Source organism: Trachemys scripta, chromosome 1 (genome assembly GCF_013100865.1).
Source record: "Trachemys scripta elegans isolate TJP31775 chromosome 1, CAS_Tse_1.0, whole genome shotgun sequence".
Classification (NCBI taxonomy): Eukaryota; Metazoa; Chordata; order Testudines; family Emydidae; genus Trachemys; species Trachemys scripta.
In genome coordinates this window covers 53,130,038-53,153,386 of record NC_048298.1, presented here as the reverse complement: position 1 = coordinate 53,153,386, position 23,349 = coordinate 53,130,038, and the positions used below count along the sequence as shown (strand labels likewise).

At 38.9% G+C, this 23,349-nt stretch overlaps 1 protein-coding gene across 4 annotated transcripts in view; it reads left to right on the top strand.

Annotated features, from left to right (window-relative positions):
* Positions 1-508: 508 nt before the first annotated feature.
* YAF2 (YY1 associated factor 2) overlaps positions 509-23,349 on the top strand; it is a 51,060-nt gene continuing 28,219 nt past the window's right edge. For all 4 annotated transcript variants that reach the window (XM_034769587.1, XM_034769571.1, XM_034769579.1 and 1 more), the window contains exons 1-2: positions 509-688; positions 929-1,054. In XM_034769587.1, the coding sequence (XP_034625478.1) occupies positions 663-688; positions 929-1,054 (152 nt within the window). In that variant the 5' untranslated portion in view covers positions 509-662. The remainder of the gene's footprint in view (positions 689-928; positions 1,055-23,349) is intronic.

Below are 23,349 nucleotides of genomic sequence, written 5' to 3'. Positions count from 1 at the left end.
TGTAATGCATCAAAACACGCATGGCCTATATGAAATACATATGTCATCGCTGGAGAGGGGATCTGTCTCTCAGCCCGCCTGGCAGCTTGCTTGCCATGTGCTGTTAGGCAAGCTGTTACAGGCGCAGGAGACAACACAGTGGCCCGGGGGACCCCAACCCCGTCAATCCCCGCGCGGCGGGGACCCCCAACCCACACTGGGGGTGGGGGGGTTGCTGGCCCAGCACACGCACGAGTTTCCATGTCCCTGCCACCTGCCTCCCGGGCGCTGGCCGTGAAAGGGCGACCCCGACAGCCAGCGCTGTGTGTGGGGTGAGAGGCCCGGGCTGCCCTAGTCGCCTCAGCTCTCCGTCCGCCTCCCTGGCTGCCGCCTGCTCACCGCAGCCGCGTCCCCGCGCCCCTCCGGCCGCCCGGCGCCGCCAGCAGATGCGAACCTGCCGCCTCGCGCTGCCTGGGGCTCGGAGGGCTGCGGGCGGCCGCTGGTTGGCGGCGGGGGGACACGTGAGGGAGGAGGGGCGGCGGGCGGCAGCGGGAGCCGGAGTTTCCCCGACAGCTGGAGGTTGCGGCGGCGGCTCCTCCTCCCCGCTCGAGCCAGGGCCCCCCGCGCTCCTCCTTATTTACAAACACACAAAGGGCCGGGCCGGGGTCGCGTCTGCAGCCGGCATGGGAGACAAGAAGAGCCCGACCAGGTAAGGGCGGCGCGGGGGCCTGGCGCCGGCAGCGCCCGCGCCCTGGATTAGCGGCGCCTCCTGGCCGGGCCCGACCCTGCGCCGGGAGCAGCGGCGGCGGCGGAGAGCCGGCTCCGCCGTGCAGCGGCCATGGCGGCCGTGGGAGCCGGGCTGCAGCGGGGGCGGTCGGGCCGGGCTGAGAGCCGGGCCTGACCCACCGCCCTGCCTGTTTTGTCCCTCCCCTCGTTGTGTGTGTTGCAGGCCGAAGCGGCAGCCGAAACCCTCCTCGGACGAGGGCTACTGGGACTGCAGCGTGTGCACCTTCCGGAACAGCGCCGAGGCCTTCAAGTGCATGATGTGCGATGTGAGGAAGGGCACCTCCACCCGGTGAGTGTCCGGCCACCCCGGCCCGGCCGCCGGCGAGCAGCTCGCAGCAGCCCCGGCATGCCAGTGAGCCGCCTGCTGCAGTAGGAACTAGGTCAGATTTATTGGGGACTCTATCGCCCGCGGGCTGCAGGGACAGGGACCAGAAATGCTGCAGCGTTTGATCCCAGAGTCATTTAACCCTTTGGCTCTGCCAGCTAAGAGGCATTTTCCTTTATAAAATTAACAGAATACTTGTCCAGACACTAGCTGATTCAGCTCTGAAATCATCGGGAAGGGAAGAAGAGGTGAGCTCCCTTCATTGCAAGGAGCTCCCTGGGCTTGATTAACATCTTGTTGTGCTTTGATTAATGTGTGGTAGTATCCAAGCAGGTTTCCTTTTGTATGTTGTACTAAAATAGCGTATGCAATGTTACATTTTTTATATAATGCCTATGGAGTATATTCACCTAATTATGAAAATAATTCCGTGTAGCATGAGATAATTATTTTCAAGTTTTAATGTATAAAACTATTTGTACAAAGTACAATTTGTTAAACTATTTTTTTAATTGAAAGAAAGACAGGTGTGGGTCACCTTTATGCTATTTTACCTAACGCATTTGCCTGTATTAGTATTTTTTCTTTATGCAGTAGCCTAATTGTTTCCTTAAAAACCCTAAACAAAAATCCCTAAATTTTGTTTATTTTATCTCTAACATTAAAGAACTGTTCTGTTTATTTTCAACACCACCTTTGAGATTCCATTTCTCTACAGAGATGATTGCCCCTATTAATTTTACAAAAGAAATATAAATTAGCTGAGTGTCGTTATACAGTCAGTCTGAAAATCAGTGACTTCCTAGAACAACCTTTTTTTTTTTTAAAAACTCCTTCAGAAAGTATGCTGGGAATTATTTGGATCCAACACGTCTGTATAGTTTTAATATTATAGGTTAGAACAGAGATAGTCAATTATTTTTTGTCAAGGTCCACATTTCCTAATCAAGATATAGTCAAGGTCCAGACTCCAGAGGAAATAATAATAACCCCCCCCCCATAATGACAATAAGAAAATAAAAATATTTTGGTGTCTGTTCAAAAGGGTTTGGTGGTCCAGATTTGGCCCACGGTCCACCTATTGATTACTCCTGGTTTAGAACATGCACTAGAGGATGGATAATTCTATAAAACCAACAAGAGTGCAATTGTAGAGTCCTTTGTCTATTAGCATAAGAAAATACTTATTTAATGAGGTTTTACTATTATTACTATTATACCTTTTCAGTTAAACTTGCTAGCAAAAGAAGTTTGTGGCCATAGAAGTCGCAGTATTCTCAAGAGTTATAAGAACTTCATTCCAGACATAAACCATAACAATATTGAATATGACTTTTGCAATGAATTTATGGTAAATCAATGTTAGAATACAAAACTGTGTAGAATTGAGTAAAATAATTTCAGGATTTTTTTGGGCGGGGGGGGGGGGGACCATAATGTATTTTTAAGTATTTTTTCAAAGCTAACTTTTAAATTAAAATGAGACTGGCTTTCTGCTTAAGTCACTTCGTCAGTTTTCAGAGAATTTAATAAGCTATAAATCTTTAATAGAAGCAAGGTGGGTGAGGTAATATCTTTTACTGGACCAACTTCTGTTGATGAAAGAGACAGGCTTTACAAACCTGAACAAGAGCTCGGGCTAAGCGCCACAGCTTGTCTCTTTCACCCACAGAACTTGGTCCTATAAGGATTACCTCAACACCTTGTGTTTCTACTACCTTGGGACCAACGTGAGTACAACAGCACTGCAGACATACGTCTTGATAGTCAGACAGCATCCATAAAAAGTTACAATGCCAGAAGAGTGAAAGCAAAATCTCCCCAACAAGTTTAATACAAGTGAAGATGACAGCTTCTCCTAGACTTCATTAAGGACTCAAAGCCAGTTAAAATAGTGTTTTATTACACTAAAAAAATCATTTGGGAGAAAAGTATTAGAATCTACAGCTGGCATTGGCTAGAGAGGCAGCTGTGGGAAACCATTGTTTTATTCTAGGGTATTTTAAAAAGAAAAAAAACCCTAATTTTGTTTTTCCTTGTTCAGTGATGTTCTGATATGGAGGGTTTCAGTAGATTCATGGATTTTTGTTCCCCCACTTGAAAACCTAAACCAAACATGTAAACTGACTAGACATATGGATTTCTTGCCATAAAACTTAGTCATATTTTCAAAACCAGCCTTCTAAGTTTTGTTTACAGCACCATGTATGCAAAGTCTTGGATTTACACATGCCAGTCATATGTACGGATAGTTGATTCACTTGTTCAGTTACATTTGTGTGCACAAATTATGCCCTAATCCTGCATTTGGATTTGTGCTAGTGGATGCCTGTGCCCATGAAGAACTTCATTAGGCTCCATGTATGGATCCAATTATAGGAGCCTTAGAGGCTAGAGTGAGGACCTTCTGAAAATGTGTTCCAGGTAGTGCAAACAAAAAAAAATGTTTTTAATTAGAGGGAAGACTAGACACTCCCAAATAACACTTTTGTGAGAGAGAGAGAGTGGATGAATTCTGTAGCCTTTTAAGAACATAAGAATGGCCGTACTGGGTCAGACCAAAGGTCCATCCAGCCCAGTATCCTGTCGGCCGACAGTGGCCAATGCCAGGTGCCACAGAGGGAGTGAACCTAATAGGTAATGATCAAGTGATCTCTCTCCTGCCGTCCATCATCACCCTCTGACAAACAGAGGCTAGAGACACCCTTTCTTACTCATCCTGGCTAATAGCCATTAATGGACTTAACTGGATAAATTCATGGAGGTTTTCTTTTAAACCCTGTTATAGTCCTAGCCTTCACAATCTCCTCAGGTAAGGAGTTCCACAAGTTGACTGTGTGCTGTGTGAAGAAGAACTTCCTTTTATTTGTTTTAAACCTGCTGCCCATTGATTTCATTTGGTGGCCCCTATTTCTTATATTATGGAAACAAGTAAATAACTTTTCCTTATTCACTTTCTCCACATCACTCATGATTTTATATACTTCTATTATATCCCCCCTTAGTCTCCTCTTTTCCAAGCTGAAAAGTCCTGGCCTCTTTAACCTCTCCTCATATGGGACCCGTTCCAAATCTCTAATCATTTTAGTTGCCCTTCTCTGAACCTTTTCTAATGCCAGTATATCTTTTTTGAGATGAGGAGACCATATCTGTACGCAGTATTCAAGATGTGGGCATACCATGGATTTATATAAGGGCAATAAGATATTCTCTATCCCCTTTTTAATGATTCCTAACATCCTGTTTGCTTTTTTGACTGCCACTGCACACTGCGTGGACATCTCAGAGAACTATCCATGATGACTCCAAGATCTTTTTCCTGATTAGTTGTAACTAAATTAGCCCCCATCATATTGTATGTATAGTTGGGGTTATTTTTCCCAATGTGCATTACTTTACATTTATCCACATTAAATTTCATTTGCCATTTTGTTGCCCAATCACTTAGTTTTGTGAGATCTTTTTGAAGTTCTTCACAGTCTGCTTTGGTCTTAACCATCTTGAGCAGTTTAATATCATCTGCAAACTTTGCCACCTCACTGTTTACCCCTTTCTCCAGATCATTTATGAATAAGTTGAATAGGATTGGTTCTAGGACTGACCCTTGGGAACACCACTAGTTATTCCTCTCCATTCTGAAAATTTACCATTTATTCCTACCCTTTATTCCCTGTCTTATAACCAGTTCTCAATCCATGACAGAATCTTCCCTCTTATCCCATGACAACTTAATTTACGTAAGAACCTTTGGTGAGGGATCTTGTCAAAGGCTTTCTGGAAATCTAAGTACACTATGTCCACTTGATCCCCCTTGTTCACATGTTTGTTGACCCCTTCAAAGAACTCTAATAGATTAGTAAGACACGATTTCCCTTTACAGAAACCATGTTGACTTTTGCCCAACAATTCATGTTCTTCTGTGTGTCTGACAATTTTATTCTTTACTATTGTTTCAACTAATTTGCCCGGTACTGACGTTAGACTTACCGGTCTGTAATTGCCAGGATCACCTCTAGACCCCTTTTTAAATATTGGCGTTACATTAACTATCTTCCAGTCATTGGGTACAGAAGCCGATTTAAAGGACAGGTTACAAACCAAAGTTAGTAGTTCCGCAATTTCACATTTGAGTTCTTTCAGAACTTTTGGGTGAATGCCATCTGGTCCCGGTGACTTGTTAAGTTTACTCAGAATTGCAGAGAAAAAATGCAGACAACTACAGACCATGAATGTTGTATTTTTGAAAGCCACTGGAGAACAGCTGAAAATGAGATACTTGAATTTTCATTGTTCCAATATTAAGTGCCTGCTATTAATACAATATAATAAATATTTTCAATCTTTTCACTGTCAAATAATGGAATTTTTTTTACATTTCCACAAAGTTTGACTTTTTTATAATAATAGGTATATCTCCATATATTATTATCTCATAGAGTTGGAAAGGACCCTGAAAGGTCATAGAGTCCAGCCCCCTGCCTTCACTAGCAGGACCAAGTACTGATTTTTGCCCCAGATCCCTAAGTGGCTCCCTCAAGGATTGAACTCACAACCCTGGGTTTAGCAGGCCAATGCTCAAACCCCTGAGCTATCCCTCCCCTCCCATGCTAATAGATAGGCATTGATTGTTTTTACTTATCTTTTTATAAAATCATAATTTTAAATGTGGGTTTTCATCTTACATGGTTAAACTGGGCAGTATTTGGACTGGAGACCTCCCAGAGAAATCCTGGATGCTGCAGGAAGTGATGTGATTCATTAGGTAGCGCACTCTTTTCTTTTTGTTAACACTAAATCAGTGCCCTAGCATGGTGCCAGGCTTCAATATACTGCCATTTGGATAAGACATACAGTCAAGACCTTTGTTTTAAGTTAAAAATCCCATTACTTTGGACAGTAAAGCTGGATTCCATTTTGGGTAACTTCACTCATGACCTAAATTCTTCCTGTAGATAGATACAGTATTTTTATTTACTTTCTAACCTATGTTGTTTGTAGTTGCTGGGTGCTAAGTTATTGTGTTCCACCGCATAGGAAACTGCATTTCAAAGCAGAGTGAAGTGATTTCTCTGTCATTTGTAAAACATTTTGGGAACTTTCTGGATGAAAGATGCTGTATACATGTATATAAGACAATATTCATCATGCCTTATGCAGCCAAATCTCTCACTGAAATTCAGTAGAGCCCTAAGATATTGCTTTATAGAAGGAACTGGTAGTGACCTCTATATTTAGGTTGACTAATACTTTCCATTATAAAAGATTCTTATGATTTCTCTTGAGAAGCTCTGAAACCCCTGTTGCTTGTACCAAGCCTTTGAAATGTAGCATGGGAGAGCCCTACAGTTAGATTAAGTGCCTTTTTTATTTATCCCATGAAATTTTGCTCAGATTTTGCTGAGATATAAAGAGCTGAAAATCATTACTTTCTGTCACTTGCATTGCTAAGGAAAATTGTGGCACCATGCCAAAATAACAGAACATGAAAACATTCTATAATACCAGGCCCACATCACTCCCAAAGCAGTGGTGGACACTGCAGTGGGATCCCTGAGAGTAGATGCCTGTTCCACCTCCCTCCTATACCTACCTAATTGTGGGGCAGGTGTCCTCCTAACTTTGGGTGGGGGTAGGAGAGAGGGAAAGAGAACTGAGCTGGGTTACCCTGACCACCCGTGAGCCCAGCACATGATCCCTGAGGCCCATCTTCATCTTCCTCCACTCACATGCTTTGTAGTAAGTCTTCTGCTGAAAGCTAAAGTAGTTAGGCCTGTAGTTCAAGTGATAGACGTCTATGCTGGAATGCTAAATATTCAGGGTTCCAACCCTGCTGAAGATGCTTGATGAAGGGCTTGTTAGAGTTGTACCTAATAGAATTTTTGTTTACCTTTTTCCTTTTGAAAACAAATAAACTCCCTAGGAAATTGTATGACCCAAAGTATGTTAAAATAATGTCGTTTGGGTTGCAAAGTCAAGTGCTCAAAAGTTTAAAAATGCAAGATGTAAGGTTGCTCATGCAACCATAGTTATGCTTTTAATTGATTACATGCTACGTCCCCCACTGCTGCCCACCCTCCCTTTCTATCCCTGTTTCATTCATTGCACAGGATAAACACACAATGGGGCAGAATTAAGGTTACATGGGCTACTGTAAATCTGGCTTTTCCTAACTTTCAGGTGCTTAACTGTGTAAACTAAACAACATTCTTTTAACATAGTTTTTAAAATGTAATTAAAGAGGCTTTTCATTTAATAGGTGGCTTTCTTTAGATTTAACAAAATTAAATGGTATGTCAAACTAACTAAATAGGTGGAAATCTAAAACACACTTTTATTAATATAATTTCAAATAGTATTTTTTAGGAATATAAGAACAGCAGAATTGCTATATAAAAATGTGTTTTTTGTTGTTGTTGTTGTTTTTTGTTTTTTGTTTTTTTTCACAAGCCATGGTCGGCGGGCCCCTACTATGCCTAAGCTTTCCAAAGGGGTCTGCACCTTCATATGAAATTTTTTAGGGGGACACAAATGAAAAAAAGATTGAAAACCACTGATATATAAAGTTAAATAGTTATGGTTTCTTGAATTATATTTCTGAAGTTATGATTTGGGGCTTATTACTCCTAAATTGATCTTTAAATTACTTGTATTGCTTGCTTTGAATTTAGTAAAAATTTCATCTGGCTTCTAAACGGCAAATTGGTGCAAAGCTATACAACCCCCCAAAAAAATGGATTTGGGTTTTTTTGTGTGGATTCTGACATTTTATAAAATGTAGCACTCTTTAATAAACATATTGGGCCACCTGCTTTACACTACAGTAGAATCTCAGAGTTATGAACTGACTAGTCAACCGTACACCGCATTTGGAACAGGAAGTATGCCATCAGGCAGCAAAGACAAAAAAAAAAGGCCAATACTGTACAGTACAGTGCTGTGTGAAACATAAACTAAAAATAAAGGGAAAGCTTAAAAAAAAGACTTGACAAGACAAGGAAACTGTTTATGTGCTTGTTTCATTTAAATTAAGATGGTTAAAAGCAGCATTTTTCTTCTGCTGAAAGTTTCAAAGCTGTATTAAGTTAATGTTCAGTTGTAAACTTTGAAAGAACAACCATAACGTTTTGTTTAGAGTTATGAACATTTCAGAGTTATGAACAACCACTGTTGATGAGGTGTTAATAACTTTCAGGTTCTACTGTACACCAGTAATGCAAGAGATGTAGACAGGTATTTGAGGATCACCCCAGTTTCAGGGAAGCTTCTAGAGGCATAGAGATGCAGCCTCACCACACTCCACTGTTGAAATGGGAATATGATGGAAAAAAGGGGGTGCGACTGGAGTATCCTTATGCTCTGCTTATCTCAGTTATAGGATTGCCCCTTCCACCCAGCCTGATTTTGAAGAACGCAAAAGACCTCGCTGAGTTATACCAGGAGACTGACAATGGTGCACAACTGGGCTAGGAAACGAGATGCTCAAAAGCCACCTTTGAACCCCTTCCCCCTAGATATTTGTTCTGTATTTCTTGGCTATAGCAGAGGTTCTATGATCTGGGCCACTAGTTTTCTGCATGTATTTTAAAAAAGACTGGGCGGTTCCTGGTAAACTTGTAAATGTGAGATATAGGTTTCCATTTGAAACTCTCATGTGACTTAATATGCATTGAGAAATTATAAATAAAATGCTTTTTTTTAGTTGGTTATCAGGGTCATTTTTCTTCATAAAACATGTGAAATATGTTTGGTCATGTGCCATCTGGATATTTACAGTTACAAATGAGTTACATTTAACCAAATCTGGTATGTTTATTTCTTTTGAAATGCAGTACCTCTCAGTGCTGATGGCCGGAGCATATCTGAGTTTTAACACGTCTAGGTTACAGCAGCTTATTAAGAACTGATCTTTTGTATTCCAATATTCAGATTTGTATTTTGGGGGAGGGGGAAAATTGGCTGCTATGCTGATTTTACCAAATTCAGGACTGAATCAAGCTTAATGTATTGAAGAGCCAAAAGGGCATGCATTTGAATGTACATATGGCAGTTTTTGAAAAAGAAATATTTGCAAGTGTTGAGAGTGAAAACAAATTTACAAAGACATTGTAATGTATATGACTGCTTATGCCATTGGTCTTTAATATGAAATTATTATGAGGAAGAGCTGAGTATGTCATAAGTAAATTGCTTCCTCGCTTTCTATATGTAACCATTAGGAGTCAGAAATACTGAATTGGATTCTTTTAAGGTTTATATGACCTTTGTTAAATCTGTGCATCACAGTGCTGATTTTTTAAAATTTTTATCAAAAACGTAATGAACTTTGAGTTTCAGAAAGCTTTATTTTTTGCACAAGTAGTCAAATGAAATGGAGTTCTTGTATCATGATGGGGTGCCATCTTTATTTTGAACACTGTTAGGAGCAGTTTGTATGGGAAGAAGAGGTCATAATTAGCTGATAAACAGAAGAGCAGACTTGAAGTAGTGCGTTTGAAAAATATTTATAGCCTGTTTTTCAGAATTAGCTCTTAGTGTTAAATGTATTTGATATTTTAAACCTAACTGATAGATAAATTTCAACCCATGTTCTTTTGCAAAATGTTTTTCAAAAAATCTGAACTTGATATTTTGACTGTTTTATGTAACCATCTCCTGATTTCTACTGTGTCTGTAAAAAACCAAACAAGCATTTCATTTGAATTTAAATTTAAAGTTATTCCAGTAGTACATGAGCTATGTCAAACAACTATGTCTGGTTGATGCAAACTAAATTAGAGATTTCATCTGAGATCAAGTCACAGAATATATTGGTTTTATTGACAACCAGCTTTGTGTTGAGGAGCTTGAAGTGAAGCTTAGGTAACTTTTAGGGCTGTCGATTAGTCGCAGTTAACTCATGCGATTAACTCAAAAAAATTAATCTTGATTAATTGCACTGTTAAACAATAGAATACCAATTGAAATTTATTAAATATTTTTGGATGTTTTTCTACATTTTCAAATATATTGATTTCTATTGCAACACAGAATACAAAGTGTACAGTGCTCACTTTATATTATTACTTTTTATTACAAATATTTGTAAAATGATAAAAGAAATTGTTTGAGCATTGTCCTGCTAAAGCCAGGGTTGTGAGTTCAATCCTTGAGGGGGACATTTAGGGATATGGGGCAAACAAAATAGTTGGGGATTGGTCCTGCTTTGAGCAGGGGGTTGGACTAGATGACCTCCTGAGTTTCCTTCCAACCCTGATTATGTATTCTACGAAATAGTATTTTTAAATTCACCACATACAAATACTGTAGTGCAATCTCTTTATGGTGAAGGTGTAACTTACAAATGTAGATTTTTTTTTTATTACATCAAAAACAAAACAATGTAAAACTTTAGAGCCTAGAAGTCCACTCAGTCCTATTTCTTGTTCAGCCAATTGCTAAGACAAACAAGTTTGTTTACATTTATGGGAGATACTGATACCTGCTTCTTATTTGCAATGACACCTGAAAGTGAGAACAGGCATTCACATGGCACTTTTGTAGCTGGCGTTGCAAAGTATTTACATGCCAGATATGCTAAACTTTTGCATGCCCCTTCATGTTTCAGCCACCAGTCCAGAGGACATGCTTCTATGCTGATGATGCTTGTTTAAAAAAAAAAGTGCATTAATTAAATTTGTTACGGAACTCCTTGGGGGAGAATATGTCTCCTGTTCTGTTTTACCCGCATTCTGCCATATATTTCATGTTATAGCAGTCTTGGATGATGACCCAGCACATGTTGTTTATTTTAAGAACACTTTCACAGCAGATTTGACAAAATGCAAAGACGGTACCAATCGGAGATTTCTAAAGATAGCTACAGCACTCAACCCAAGGTTTAAGAATCTGAAGTGCCGTCCAAAATCTGAGAGGGACGAGGTGTGGAGCATGCTTTCAGAAGTCTTAAAAGAGCAACACTCTGATGAGGAAACTATAGATCCCGAACCACCAAAAAAAAGAAAATCAGCCTGCTGGTGGCATCTGACTCAGATGATGAAAATGAACATATGTTGGTCCACTCTGCTTTTGATCGTTATTGAGCAAAACTCGTCATCAGCATGGACGCATGTCCTCTGGAATGGTGGTTGAAGCATGAAGGGACATATGAATCTTTAGTGCATCTGGCACGTAAATATCTTGTGACACTGACTAGAACAGTGCCATGGGAACTCCTATTCTCTCAGGTGACATTGTAAACAAGAAGCGGGCAACTTTATCTCCTGCAAATTGTAACCAAACTTGATTGACTGAAGTAGGACTGAGTGGACTTGTAAGTGCTAAAGTTTTACATTGTTTTATTTTTGGATGCAGGGTTTTTTATCATAATTCTACATTAGTAAGTTCAACTTTCATGATAGTTATTTCACTACAGTATTTGTATTAGGTGAATTGAAAAATACTATTTTTGTTTTTTACTGTGAAAATATTTGTAATCAAAAATAAATATGAAGTGAACACTTTACACTTTGTATTCTGTGTTTGTAATTGAAATTAATATATTTGAAAATGTAGAAAACATCCAAAAATATTTAAATGGTATTCTAGTATTGTTTGAGAGCGATTAATTTTTTTAATCGCTTGACAGCTCTAGTAACTTTCTGACACCTTGACTTTCTGCGAGAACATGAACTATGATGATAAAGAAATAGGAATCAGGGATTACTTCGCACTCTGTCTAGGGAAAGGCCTTTTCTCCCCCTTCCTATTGTCACTGGACCTGATGAAATCAGAGCTATTGGAAAACCTCTACTTATTGTTGTTCTTGGCCTTCTAGATCCCAGTACTTCAAGTGTTGTTCAACCCTCCTTTTACACCGTTGGTAGATGTGTTTCCTGAAGGGCACATCTGATGCAAATGTATGCTGGATAACATAGGCATAGTTGAAAGGGTTTGGGGAGGTGAAGGAAAAAGGTCTGAGAATGTACTGCATAGGAGGGATTCATAGACTCATAGGGATTCAGACTCCAGGGCCAGAAGAGACTATTATGATCATCTAATGACAGTCTGGCCTCTGTATAAGACAGAGCCAGAGAACTTCCTCAAAATAATCTTTTCTGAACTAGAACATATCTTAAAAAAACAATCTTGATTTAAAAATTGAGAATCCATCACATCGCTTAGTAATTGTTCCAGTGGTTAATTACTTTTTCTGTTAAAAATATATGCCTTATTTCCAGGCTGAATTTGTCTAGCCTCATCTTCCAGCCATTAGACATTTGTTTGCAAGATTGAAGAGACCATTATCAAATATTTGTTCCCCATTTAAGTACTTATAGACTATAATCAAGTCACCCCTTAACCTTTCTCTTTAAGCTAAATAGATTGAGATCCTTGAGTCATTATTATAAGGTGTGTTGTCTAATTCTTTAATCATTCTCGTGGCTCTTCTCTGAACACTCTCCAGTTTATCAGCATCCTTCTTGAATTGTGGACACCAGAACTGGACACACTATTCCAGCACCGAGCTCTCCACAAAATACAGAGGTAAAATAACCTCTACTTCTTCTCAAGATTTCCCTCTTTCGCATCCAAGGATCACATTAGCCCTTTTGGCCCCAGCATTGCACTGGGAATTCATATTCAGCTGATTATTCACCATGACCCCCAAATCTTTTTCAGAGTCACTGCTTTCCAGGATAGAGTCCCCCCCATCTTACTGAAGTATGGCTTATGTTCTTTGGTCCTAAATGAATACATTTACATTTAGCTGTATTAAAATGCATGTTGTTTACTTGCGCCCAGCTTACCAAGCAATCCACATCACTCTACATTACTGGCCTGATATTTCTCTCCATTATTTACCACACCCTAATCTTTTGTCATATGCAGACTTTATGGGTGACGATTTTATGTTCTTTTCCAGGTCAGGGTTGTGCTGAATCCTGTTGATCTATCTTAGCTATTTGTAAGGCATCTGTCACTTTGGTATTGAAGTGCATTTAAAAAAAAAAAAAAAATTTGGAATTTACTCCTGGGGTGCTTCTAGGAGGACTGCTATGGGTCCTAATGAGCATTCTAATGATTCTGGCTCTTCTGTTGTCCTTCATTCTTTCACCTAAATAGTGTGTGTTAATATAATTTAATTATTTTTTTTTTAAATGCGTGCAAGTGGGGTTAATAAATTTGGTGTCAGTGCCACCAGTCTCCTCTTCTTTAGCTATCTTGCTGTTGCATGGTCTGAAAGATATAGAGATTTGAATGAATACCTGACTCAAGATTAATTTGGATAAGACAGAGATGATATTGGTACCATCTTCTAAAGGGAAACTTGACCAGCTTGCATTATTATTTTTTTGAAAGGTTTGGGGAAGGGCCACCATCAACTAGAAAACTCCTCATCCTTCTGGCTTTCATCTGAAAGCAATGACTTGTCCTTAAACTTGGGTATTCCATAGTGCTTGGCTCTGCCATAATTAGAACACACAAATTGATTTTTTTTCCCCCCTAGTGGAAAAAGAGCATCTTAATCTATCGTTCATTTAAAAAGTAGAACTACCAACTCTAAAAAACAGATAAAAGGTCAGCTTGACTGGTTCAACAACAAACTGCTGCTTACAAATATAGGGTCAGATTGCCCCCTTATGCTTTCTGAACAGAAGAGCTTGTATCTGCTTGCGTGAGGAGAGGAACAGAGAAGTTGAGTGCTGCTTCTGTGGCATCATCTTCTCCTGGGCTTCTGTAAACTCCCCACTGTGAGCTGAAGAAAAAGCTGTATTGTCCACATTCCCTCTCCTTCCTCTCCAGGAACGCGATGGATATTTATACCCAGTATTAACCCTGCTTTGAGCAATAGTAACTGTGCCTTTGCAGATAAACGGGCGGGGGAGGAGGAGAGGTCATGTTCCCATGAATCCCACAGATCTGGGAGTCTATACCAGCTGCCTGCTCTGCAGACTCCCAAAGGCTTTCTCCTAAGGGGATGTTGTGAAGGAAACTGAGCTTTCTGACCCTTCTACTCCCCCTTCCATTTCGCCTATTGTTTTCTAATAAATAGTAGCTGGCTGAGATCTGTACTCCTTTCAGTTATTTTTTTGTACCAAGTGTATTCCAATATTTATTATGTGAACCTACATTTCTTTCTAGATAGAAAACATATTTGAAATAAACATCACTTTGCTGCATACCGGGGTTGGGGGGGGATCAGTTGTAATACCAGTATATGAGAAGTTAAAATACTTTCTGTAACACAGCTAAAGAACATTAGGTTGCTGCTTTTTTTTTTTTTTTTTTTAAATCCATCCATGAATGGGTTTCTAAAGCTGATGAAATAGATATTTCTTTCTCAGGATGGACTGTTATGCAGCGTACCAGTCCCCTGCAGGATGCTTGCTGGCCTCATCTGTTAAATGCCATCTGGAAAATAGGGCAGTATGTGCTTTAAGGGAATGATTAAATAGGAACACTGCCTCAAGGGGTAGTTTTACGCACATTTATACAGTGACTGATAAAACCATATGGGGCCTGTACATCTATTCTAATTGAATCAGTTTTATAGAAATACAGAATTGCTAGAAATGTAGTAAATGGATAAATTCCAAGTAAATACTTCACACAACAAAATAGCTAGGAATCTTAAGGTACTGGAAATCAGTCATTGTTGGAAATGCGGGGTCATTTGGAGGTTAGATTATTATTAATTTTTTAAGTGTAGTAAATAGAGTGCAACAATGCAATTTGTATGTATTCGGCATATGGGTTTGGTCTACTCAGAGTTCCATAGCACCATTCAGGCCACTGTTTCCATTGTTTGCATTGTCAGGACTGTTGTATAATTTGCATAAGCAATACGACTTGTCCTAAGCAATATGGCATACAATGGAAGTGATGGTAATGAGAATAAAAAGGGAAGAAAATCATTTGGATTAGTTAAGTAAATTAATAAATGTTGAAGATACTCTTATTATGCACTGTCCTAATGTTGAACTATGGAAGACTAGTTACTCAGAAGATGGCTGTGTGTCGTCATTAGCAGCAATGTTTATGTAACATTGAAAGGGAAACAGTTTCATATATTTGGGGTTCTCAAACATTTGTATATTGTGGGCTACATCTTTGTAGAGAGATTGGTCATAGGCCACTGCCCCACCCATCACAATCTGCAGACCACCTCTTCTCCCATTGGTGATTCAATTACATCCCTGTGGCAATGAAAACAATTGCTTATATAGAAAGCAATCTTAAGAAGGTATTTAATGTAATTATAGCTTCTTTCAGTATGACTTAGTGGATAGAAATAAGGAGAGCCATCATCATGTGAGGTCCATTGCAAATGTTCTGTGGACCACAGTTTTAGAGCCAATTTTTAAAAGGTTTTGAATACTTCTTAATTTGTATATTAATTGTCAACATTCTGCACAGTGACACTGCTTCAGTACAGAAGAAATAATTTTAAGTAGAAGCTGCAAATTCACTTTCCATAGAGTTAAAGTTGAGGGGTGATATTTTGCTCTCATTGAAGTTGAGGGCAAAACTTCCATTGACTTCAGAGGTGCCAGGATTCACCGAAGGTCTCTAGTGAAGTTTGAAAAAAGTAGCTAGTTTTGTAATAACTTTTATTTAATATTGCAGTAGCACCCAGTGAGGATCAATATGCTGTTGTGCTAGGTGCTGTACAAAAACCTGCATAGATACAGCTCTTGCAGCCAAAGAACTTGCAAAATAGGTAGGTAAGTCTGATATAGTCTGTCTTAATGGGAAAAGAGATATAAAAGAATTTTGAATTTTTAGTTTTGAGAAACTAAGAGAACATTATTAGAGTAGTTGGGAAAAATTGAGGGCCTAGTAAAATTGACTAAAAGGGACACCTTCATCTTGAAAATAACATTATCTGGAAATGTTGTATTTATTACACTTAAGACCATTATAGCTGAAAAGTTGATCTATGAGATTGTGTGTGGGGGGCGGGGGGGGAGAGGGGTGACATTTATTTTTATTTCAGTATGGTTTTATGCTTGACAGCTCTTTTGAGCTTGTTTGTTCCTGCAAGAGGACTCTGAGGTACTGAGCATCTTCAACAGCCATTAAAACCTCTGCGAGTTGAAGGCACTCAGTACGTTGCAGGATCAGGCCCTTCGTGTTTAGTCAGTTTCATAGTTTCCCTGCATAGTCAGCCATTTTCTCATTATTTAAAAAAAAAAAAAAATCAATAAGAGAGCAGAAAAACCTTTACAAACTTTTCCAAGTTCCTTTTAAGATTTCAGGACGTGTGATTTAAAAGATGACCTATCAGAAACTAAAACTTTAATTTAAAAAATAATACACCTTTAGCTTGAATCATGAGCTAAGGCCAATAAAAATGTAATTTTGTTTCCACTTTTTAAAAAAGATTAGATTGTGCAAAAGCGCATGCGGTTAAGGTTTAATTAAATAGACTGTTCAAAATGGAATAAACAGCATGAGATGGAAGCTTTAAATTTCTGCCCTTTTACCTGGAAGCTGACTTCCATCAGATCCTGCCCCTTAATGACATCAATATTGGTTTTAGTGAGAAACTGTGGCAAGATTGAATTATCAACTGTTTGCCATCTAGATCTCTACATGAACAAAAGTATTAATCGTTTTACTTTCTAAAGTCTTAATCTAAATATTTTTTATGTATTTTTATTTTTTTCCTGAAATCTATTGATTTCTGCCCATATCATGAAGACTTGCGTTTAGTGGCAATTTCTTGGATCTGTGGAAATTCCACATCTGTGCATTTGTAGACTCTGGTCAGAAGATAAGGATGATCAATTCACTATTTTCTTATATAAAATGCTAATAGGATTACAACATGGGTACAAATATGCATCCTGATCCCGCAAGATTTTCCATGTAATGGAATCCCCTGGCCCGCAAGGGGTTCTTTTTGAAGTCAGCAGGACTCCTCCATATGGGACCCAGTACAAATAGAGGTCATCCCCATACAAGGCTGCTTGTAGGACTAGGGCCACAGTGACATACATGCACTTTCTACTAGGATAAAGATCAGAATATAATAAAAATTAAAAAGTTGTGAAAGCTGTTAATATTTGGTTATGATAAAATACATCAGAAGCTGTTAGTTCTTATAAGAACAAGACAGTTCTGTCTTTATATACATTAATTTTTTTATTATCAGTATTTGCTTTTGTACTTTTAAAGGAACAAAAGATAGATGGGGACATAGATACAGAAGTCTCTTAACCTCTCGGTGCCTTTTTAAAATATCTTTTCTGTAACAGGATTTAAAAACATACCTATTTGTACAGTGGTGTTGTGTGGGTTGATCAATGTTTGTAGAGAAGTTTGTCATCCTTAGGTGAAAGGCACAATGTAAGTGCAAAGTATACTGGAGGGGAAAAAAATGTTTATTGGTTGTAGCACCTGTTTTATATAACTTTTTAATGGTATTGCAGTTTATATTGCATGTTTATTTCAGTATATTGTGACTCTATTGCATCCAAATTGTCACTTGTCATGAAAAATGTGTCTTCTAATGCTGCTCATGGTTGTAACCTATTCTGTAATTTCAATGCTGAGCAGCAGTTGGTTTCAGGGTTTTTTTGGTTTGGTTTAGTTTTAGCTGCAATTAAAACTTTGCATAATGACCTTTCTTTGGAAATTATATTAAATGAATATTTACTGTCTGACACCGCACCTATAATAAAAACTTAAACATTGTACAATGATTATTAAGATCATACATACATATATGGGTTATGTGAAGGTGTGCTTCTTAATACTATGTATTCTGATATTCTGTGTCTAACCTCATCCCAGAAAGGTTTAAGTACGTGCTTCCTATATCATTTATAAAAAATATACCTGCTTGTGTTTTGTATTTTTAGCATTTGCTAGAAATAAACAAAGTAGATATCATTCTAGCTGGTATGGGGGGCAAGAGCGAGCGAGTGTGTTGATTAGATTTAATTAAGAATTTTCAGTATATTTGTTTGGATTATTGAATTAAGATACTTGAGTACCTAAGTAGTTCTTTTTTTGTGTAGGATTTGGCAAATATATGATTATGTAGATAGAAAGTTGCAAAGATACACTGTGACAATTTGTGGTTCAAACCAGACCAGTAAGTGGTGGTATCACCACCTGTCCTGCAACTCTGGATGCCTTAAATGCTATGCTGACGCCGACACTCAGCCGACAATCATGCAGATCACACCCAGGCTTCCATCACCCATTTACTTTTTGTACAGTGACCCCCAGCACCATCCCAATCCCAAATTTCCCCAAATTCATCTGCCAACATGACAATCTGCTGAGGCTCCCTGAATTGTGAGTTACTGCGTTACTCCTCTCAGCCTCAGCAAGTGGAAATTTTGCTCCTCCTCAGCTGTGTGACAACACCCTGACACTCCAGTTTCTCTACCCTGCCAGCAAACTCTTCAGGAGTCTGCCAGTCCAAACCTTGCCTTGCAGGTAGCAAACAGTGAACCCCCTCTACTGAGTTCCCCAAAGAGGTCTCTTTGTAGTGTCCAGCTCTTTCCTGGAATACTCTGAGAAGCTAAGTTGATTGCTCCATTAAAAAGACAATACACAGCAGCTCATTAATTTAACTGGGGTTTGACAGACACTCTTATTTCAATCTCGGCACTGGATTGGTTGATGGTAAACAAGTTTATTAAACAAAAGATCATAGCTTAAGTCATACCAAGTATAAGGAGTAAAGATAGAAATGGTTACAAACAAACAAAAGTAAATCTACATTTCTAAGACTAAGTCCTGGTCTACACTACTGACTTATGACTGTCACTGAGGGGAGTGGAAAATCCACACCTCTGAGTGATGCAGTTATACCAACCGAACTCCCAGTGTAGACAGTGCAGTGTTGATGGGAGGGCTTCTGCATTAACATAGCTACCACCTCTCAGGGAGGTGGAGTGCCTGTGCCGATGGGAGAAGTTCTCCTCTTGGTGTAGGTAGCATCTTCACTAAACCACCCAATGCAGCTGTGCCACTGTAACTCTGTAAGTGTAGGCAAGCACTAAAACTTAACTTCAGCAAGTTACAGTCTTTGCCTCAGTAGGGTTACTCACTTCTATTCCGTTCCCAGAGACTTAAACCCCCTTGGTTGATGGACCTAGCATTCTGTGATTTCAGTAGCTCTGGACCCTTGAATCCCCCAAGTGATGGTCAACTATGGGGTTCTCTCCCCTTATTGTAGTTCAGTAAACCTCTGAAATATATTCTTTGAAAAGTAAGCCCAGACAAAGTTTGTCTCTCCTGTTGGGGTGTAAATGCCATGCTGTCTTCTCTCCTGCTTGTTAGCTGGATAGCTTTGTTTACCTTATATTTAAATTTGCTTTCATTGTCTTTGCTTGATGCCCAGATTGGTCAGACAGGCTCATTCATTCCTTTGTCTAGAGCAGACTGGATTTATGCACTGTTTGCCAAATAACTTTTAGAACAAAATTATATCACATACATATAACTGTTTGTACACACCCTGTACATATGCTACTGGATGATTTTTGGGACCAGCGTGGCACCAGTTTGTATACGATACCTTACATGACATCTTTTAGATACAGATTATGACAGTAGTATGTTGGGTGCAGTGAATGTTTCAGGCCTGATAGCTGCTGACAGAGAGTTGTAAACCCACCAGTGGGACCCTGTGTCACACATGTTTTTTCATAGGATTTCAGTGATGACTATGCACTGGAAAAATTGAGATAGGTTGGTTTTTATCTGAAGACCTGTGATTCTATAAGTAGTTTCTTGAGACAATGTTTGGGATTCAACTGGTGTGGTATGGCTGGTGGTCTTAATTTATATAGCAGAGGTTTGAGAGGGAATAATTCCAGTTCCACCTATTTTCAGTTCTAATAGTTGATGGAATCCTTTCCCTATATAAATTAATGGATTTTATTTGAAGACCACTGGCCATACCACACCAGTTGAATCCCAGACATGATAAAGAGATTGCATTACGGTATTGTATGAGGAGAATTGAAAAATAGTTTTTTATCATTCTTACAGTGCAAATATTTGTAATAAAAATAATATAAAGTGAGCACTGTGCACTTTGTATTCTGTTATAATTGAAATCAATATATTTGAAAATATCGGAAAACATCCAAAATATTTAATAAATTTCAATTGGTATTCTATTGTTTAACAGTGCGATTGAAACTGCGATTAATCACAAATAATTTTTTTTGAGTTAATCACAAATAATTTTTTTTGAGTTAACTGCGATTAATTGACAGCCTTAGTGTTTACCCAACCTGGCAGCCACTAGTTGCATTGTATACTATTCACAATAGTATATTGCTGTTGAGTTGGCTTATTAACGTTATTCTGCAATTTATCCCATGTTATGGTTCATTTATTTTAAAAGCTGGATTTCTTCATATAAATATTAATGAAAAAAGTACTACTTGTCTGTATTTTTTGTTAGCAGGTCTGTGTTTGTTGAGAGAAGCATGATGCTTCTGATATATCACAAATTTTTTCCTTGAAAAGGTGATATATGAACTAGCTTTTTTTTTTTTTTTTTTTTGCCACATCCTGCAGTAACTGCATTTCAAAAACTGCATGGTTAAAATTGGAATGTTCTAAAATATCTTTACAATATCAATTTTGATTTGTTTTTGAGATGTAATTGTAGCTTAGGATTTTAGCCTTTGTATATTTTAAACTAGTCAAGATCTGTGTCTTTCTACTAGTGTTTAAATGTAACTTTTTAAAACCAAACAATTTCAGATAATTCAGTGTTAACATTTATGAATTATGTAACTAAGCATGCAGTACAAAGATCTAATACCATGGAGGAGTTCTGGTGAAGAGACAGTCCATGAGAGCAAAGATAAAGTATTTGTCATCAGGATCCATTACTAGAACTTATTTCCAAAATGACAATTGGATATGGCGCCTTTGCTGGCAGCTCAGTCTCCACCCCCCATTACTTTTATACAGAGCCTATCTTTTATCCTCTAGAGATGGCTTATCTCTCCCCATTCCCCCTTCCTCCCCTCCCATATTTGAGCTAAAGTGCGTTTGTAAACTGCTGTGCCTGTTAAGGTAGACAAGTAGACTATGTCAATCTGGCATCTTTCACATGGACTGAGCTTGTTGTTAAATGTTAAGAGAAATTAGGGTTGGAAAAATTCATAAAATAGAAATCTTGATAAAATATTTTTAAATCTTACCTCAGTGAGGTTACATGAAAGAATGGGGAAGGCAGTATCAGCAGGATGATGAAGATGGAATTCCATCATCCCTGTTGAAAGAATATTTTGACTTCAAAAGAGCTTAGTCAGGAATACACAAATATCCTACAACACAGAGGACACAATGCAGCTAGGGAGAGGAGAGTGTCCAGATCCATTGAGCTTTATGTGAACCTAAGAACAAGAGCTAGAGATAAATTAGTTTACACTTTGCATTGTGAAAAGTTGAAATAGCTGCCAAATATTATCCCACTCTTCAGCTGCTGAAAAAAGTACGTACACTGTTTCCTAGGCCTTGTGGAAGTGGGGATTTTAAGAAGTAGGGATTTTTACTGCACACAATGTACAAGGTGCCATATGAACATTAAAAAGGCACAGTGACTGCTGCAAAGAGCTTGCATTCCAAAAAGGGATAAAAAAGATGCAAAGACAGAGGGGTAGGGGGAAGCGAGGTCAAGAGACAAAGCAGTAATTAATAATGTCCTGATAACACAGTGTTTTAGTAATATGTTTGGGTTTTATTTTTGTAAGATACATACTATTTCCAAATACTCTACAATGCTGCCACTCAACTGCCACTGCCAGTCAGATGGTTAGATTTTTATAGGCCAGGTCTATGCTACAGACCAATATTGGTGAAAAATCCACACCCCTGAGAGAGAGAGTTAAACTGACCTAAGCCCCTATATAGACAGCGCTACGTTGGTGGGAGAGCTCCTCCTGTTGACATAGTTAATCCACCTCCCGGATAGGCAGTAGCTATGTCGACAGGAGAAGCTATCCTGTCAGCTTAGTACATCTTCACTAAAGTGCTGCACTGGTGCAGCTGTGCCCCTGTAGTGCTGTACATGAAGACAAGCCCATAGACACTATAGCAAAAGTGAGCCTTCAGGAGGGGCCTGATAGGGAATCTTAGTTGCCTTTTGAATTCGTTTGGGAGGGAGGACATTCCTTGTACAGGGGATGGTGTAAAAGAAAGCAGAGATAATTCTGGAAGAAGCAAACAAGTGAGACAGCAAACATTGGTCTTGGAACAGGAGGTGGGTGACCCAATGAGAGAGAGTGAGTGGATAAGGAAAGAGGGTCAGTGTAAGTGGAACGTTTTAGTGTAGTGGTTAGGGTGCAAGCTTGGGACTTGAGAGACTCAAGTTTACTGCGTAGCTGCAGACTTCCTGCGATAGGTCACTTGGCTTTTCTGTCTCAGTTATAAGTAGTAGTAGAAGTAATAAGTACTTTTCTATGTCACTAGCATAGTGAAGATTATTGATAAAGATTGTGTGGTCCTCAGATGCAGCAGTAAGGAGGGCCATGTAAGTAGATATGAAACAGAGATGTCTGTCTAAGATAGACAAAAAAAATTTAACTTGTGTGAAAAAGTGGAAGCCAGTGAAGGGATTCAAAGTTGTGTGTAAGAGACATGGCCAGATCGGTGGACAAGAAATGATCTCAGCAGCTTTATTTTGTGTGGATTTAAAGGGAGAACATTGGTGTCAGGAAGATATTATAGTAACTAAGATAAGAGATGAGAGTTCTAACTACATGAATAGAAAAAGAAGAGGCATGATCTTAGACACATTTTGGAGGAATCAAAGGGGCATGAATGATATGGAAAGTGATGTCAGTAGTAATGGAGATAATGATAATAGTGCTACTAATAATAATTTGGATCCTTACAAGACAGCATCCTGGCTTTTGGATTTTGAGCAGAATTAGGACAGAGGTAATGAAGAAAGTTCTGGATGAATGTAGAAGAGGAGAGGAAGTAAACCTGTCAACACTGGGGGAATTACTCCTCATGACTCTTCAGGCCATTGAATGATTATAATTTAGACCTGGGCTCCAAGAGTAAAAGTGGTTGAGTTCACCATTTTGATCTCTGGATGAGGTTGATTAGCTGGGACTCTCTGGACTAGATTTGACTTTAGGGCTTCTGCTAAGTATGGAGATAACTGGACTAAGCACAGCAGGTTTGCTCATTTATGTGTTGTCAGCACTCTAGGGTTTGCTGCAAACATTTCATTAAAGTTCTTCTACAAAATGTTGCCATGACACATGAGGACAAGAAGTTAA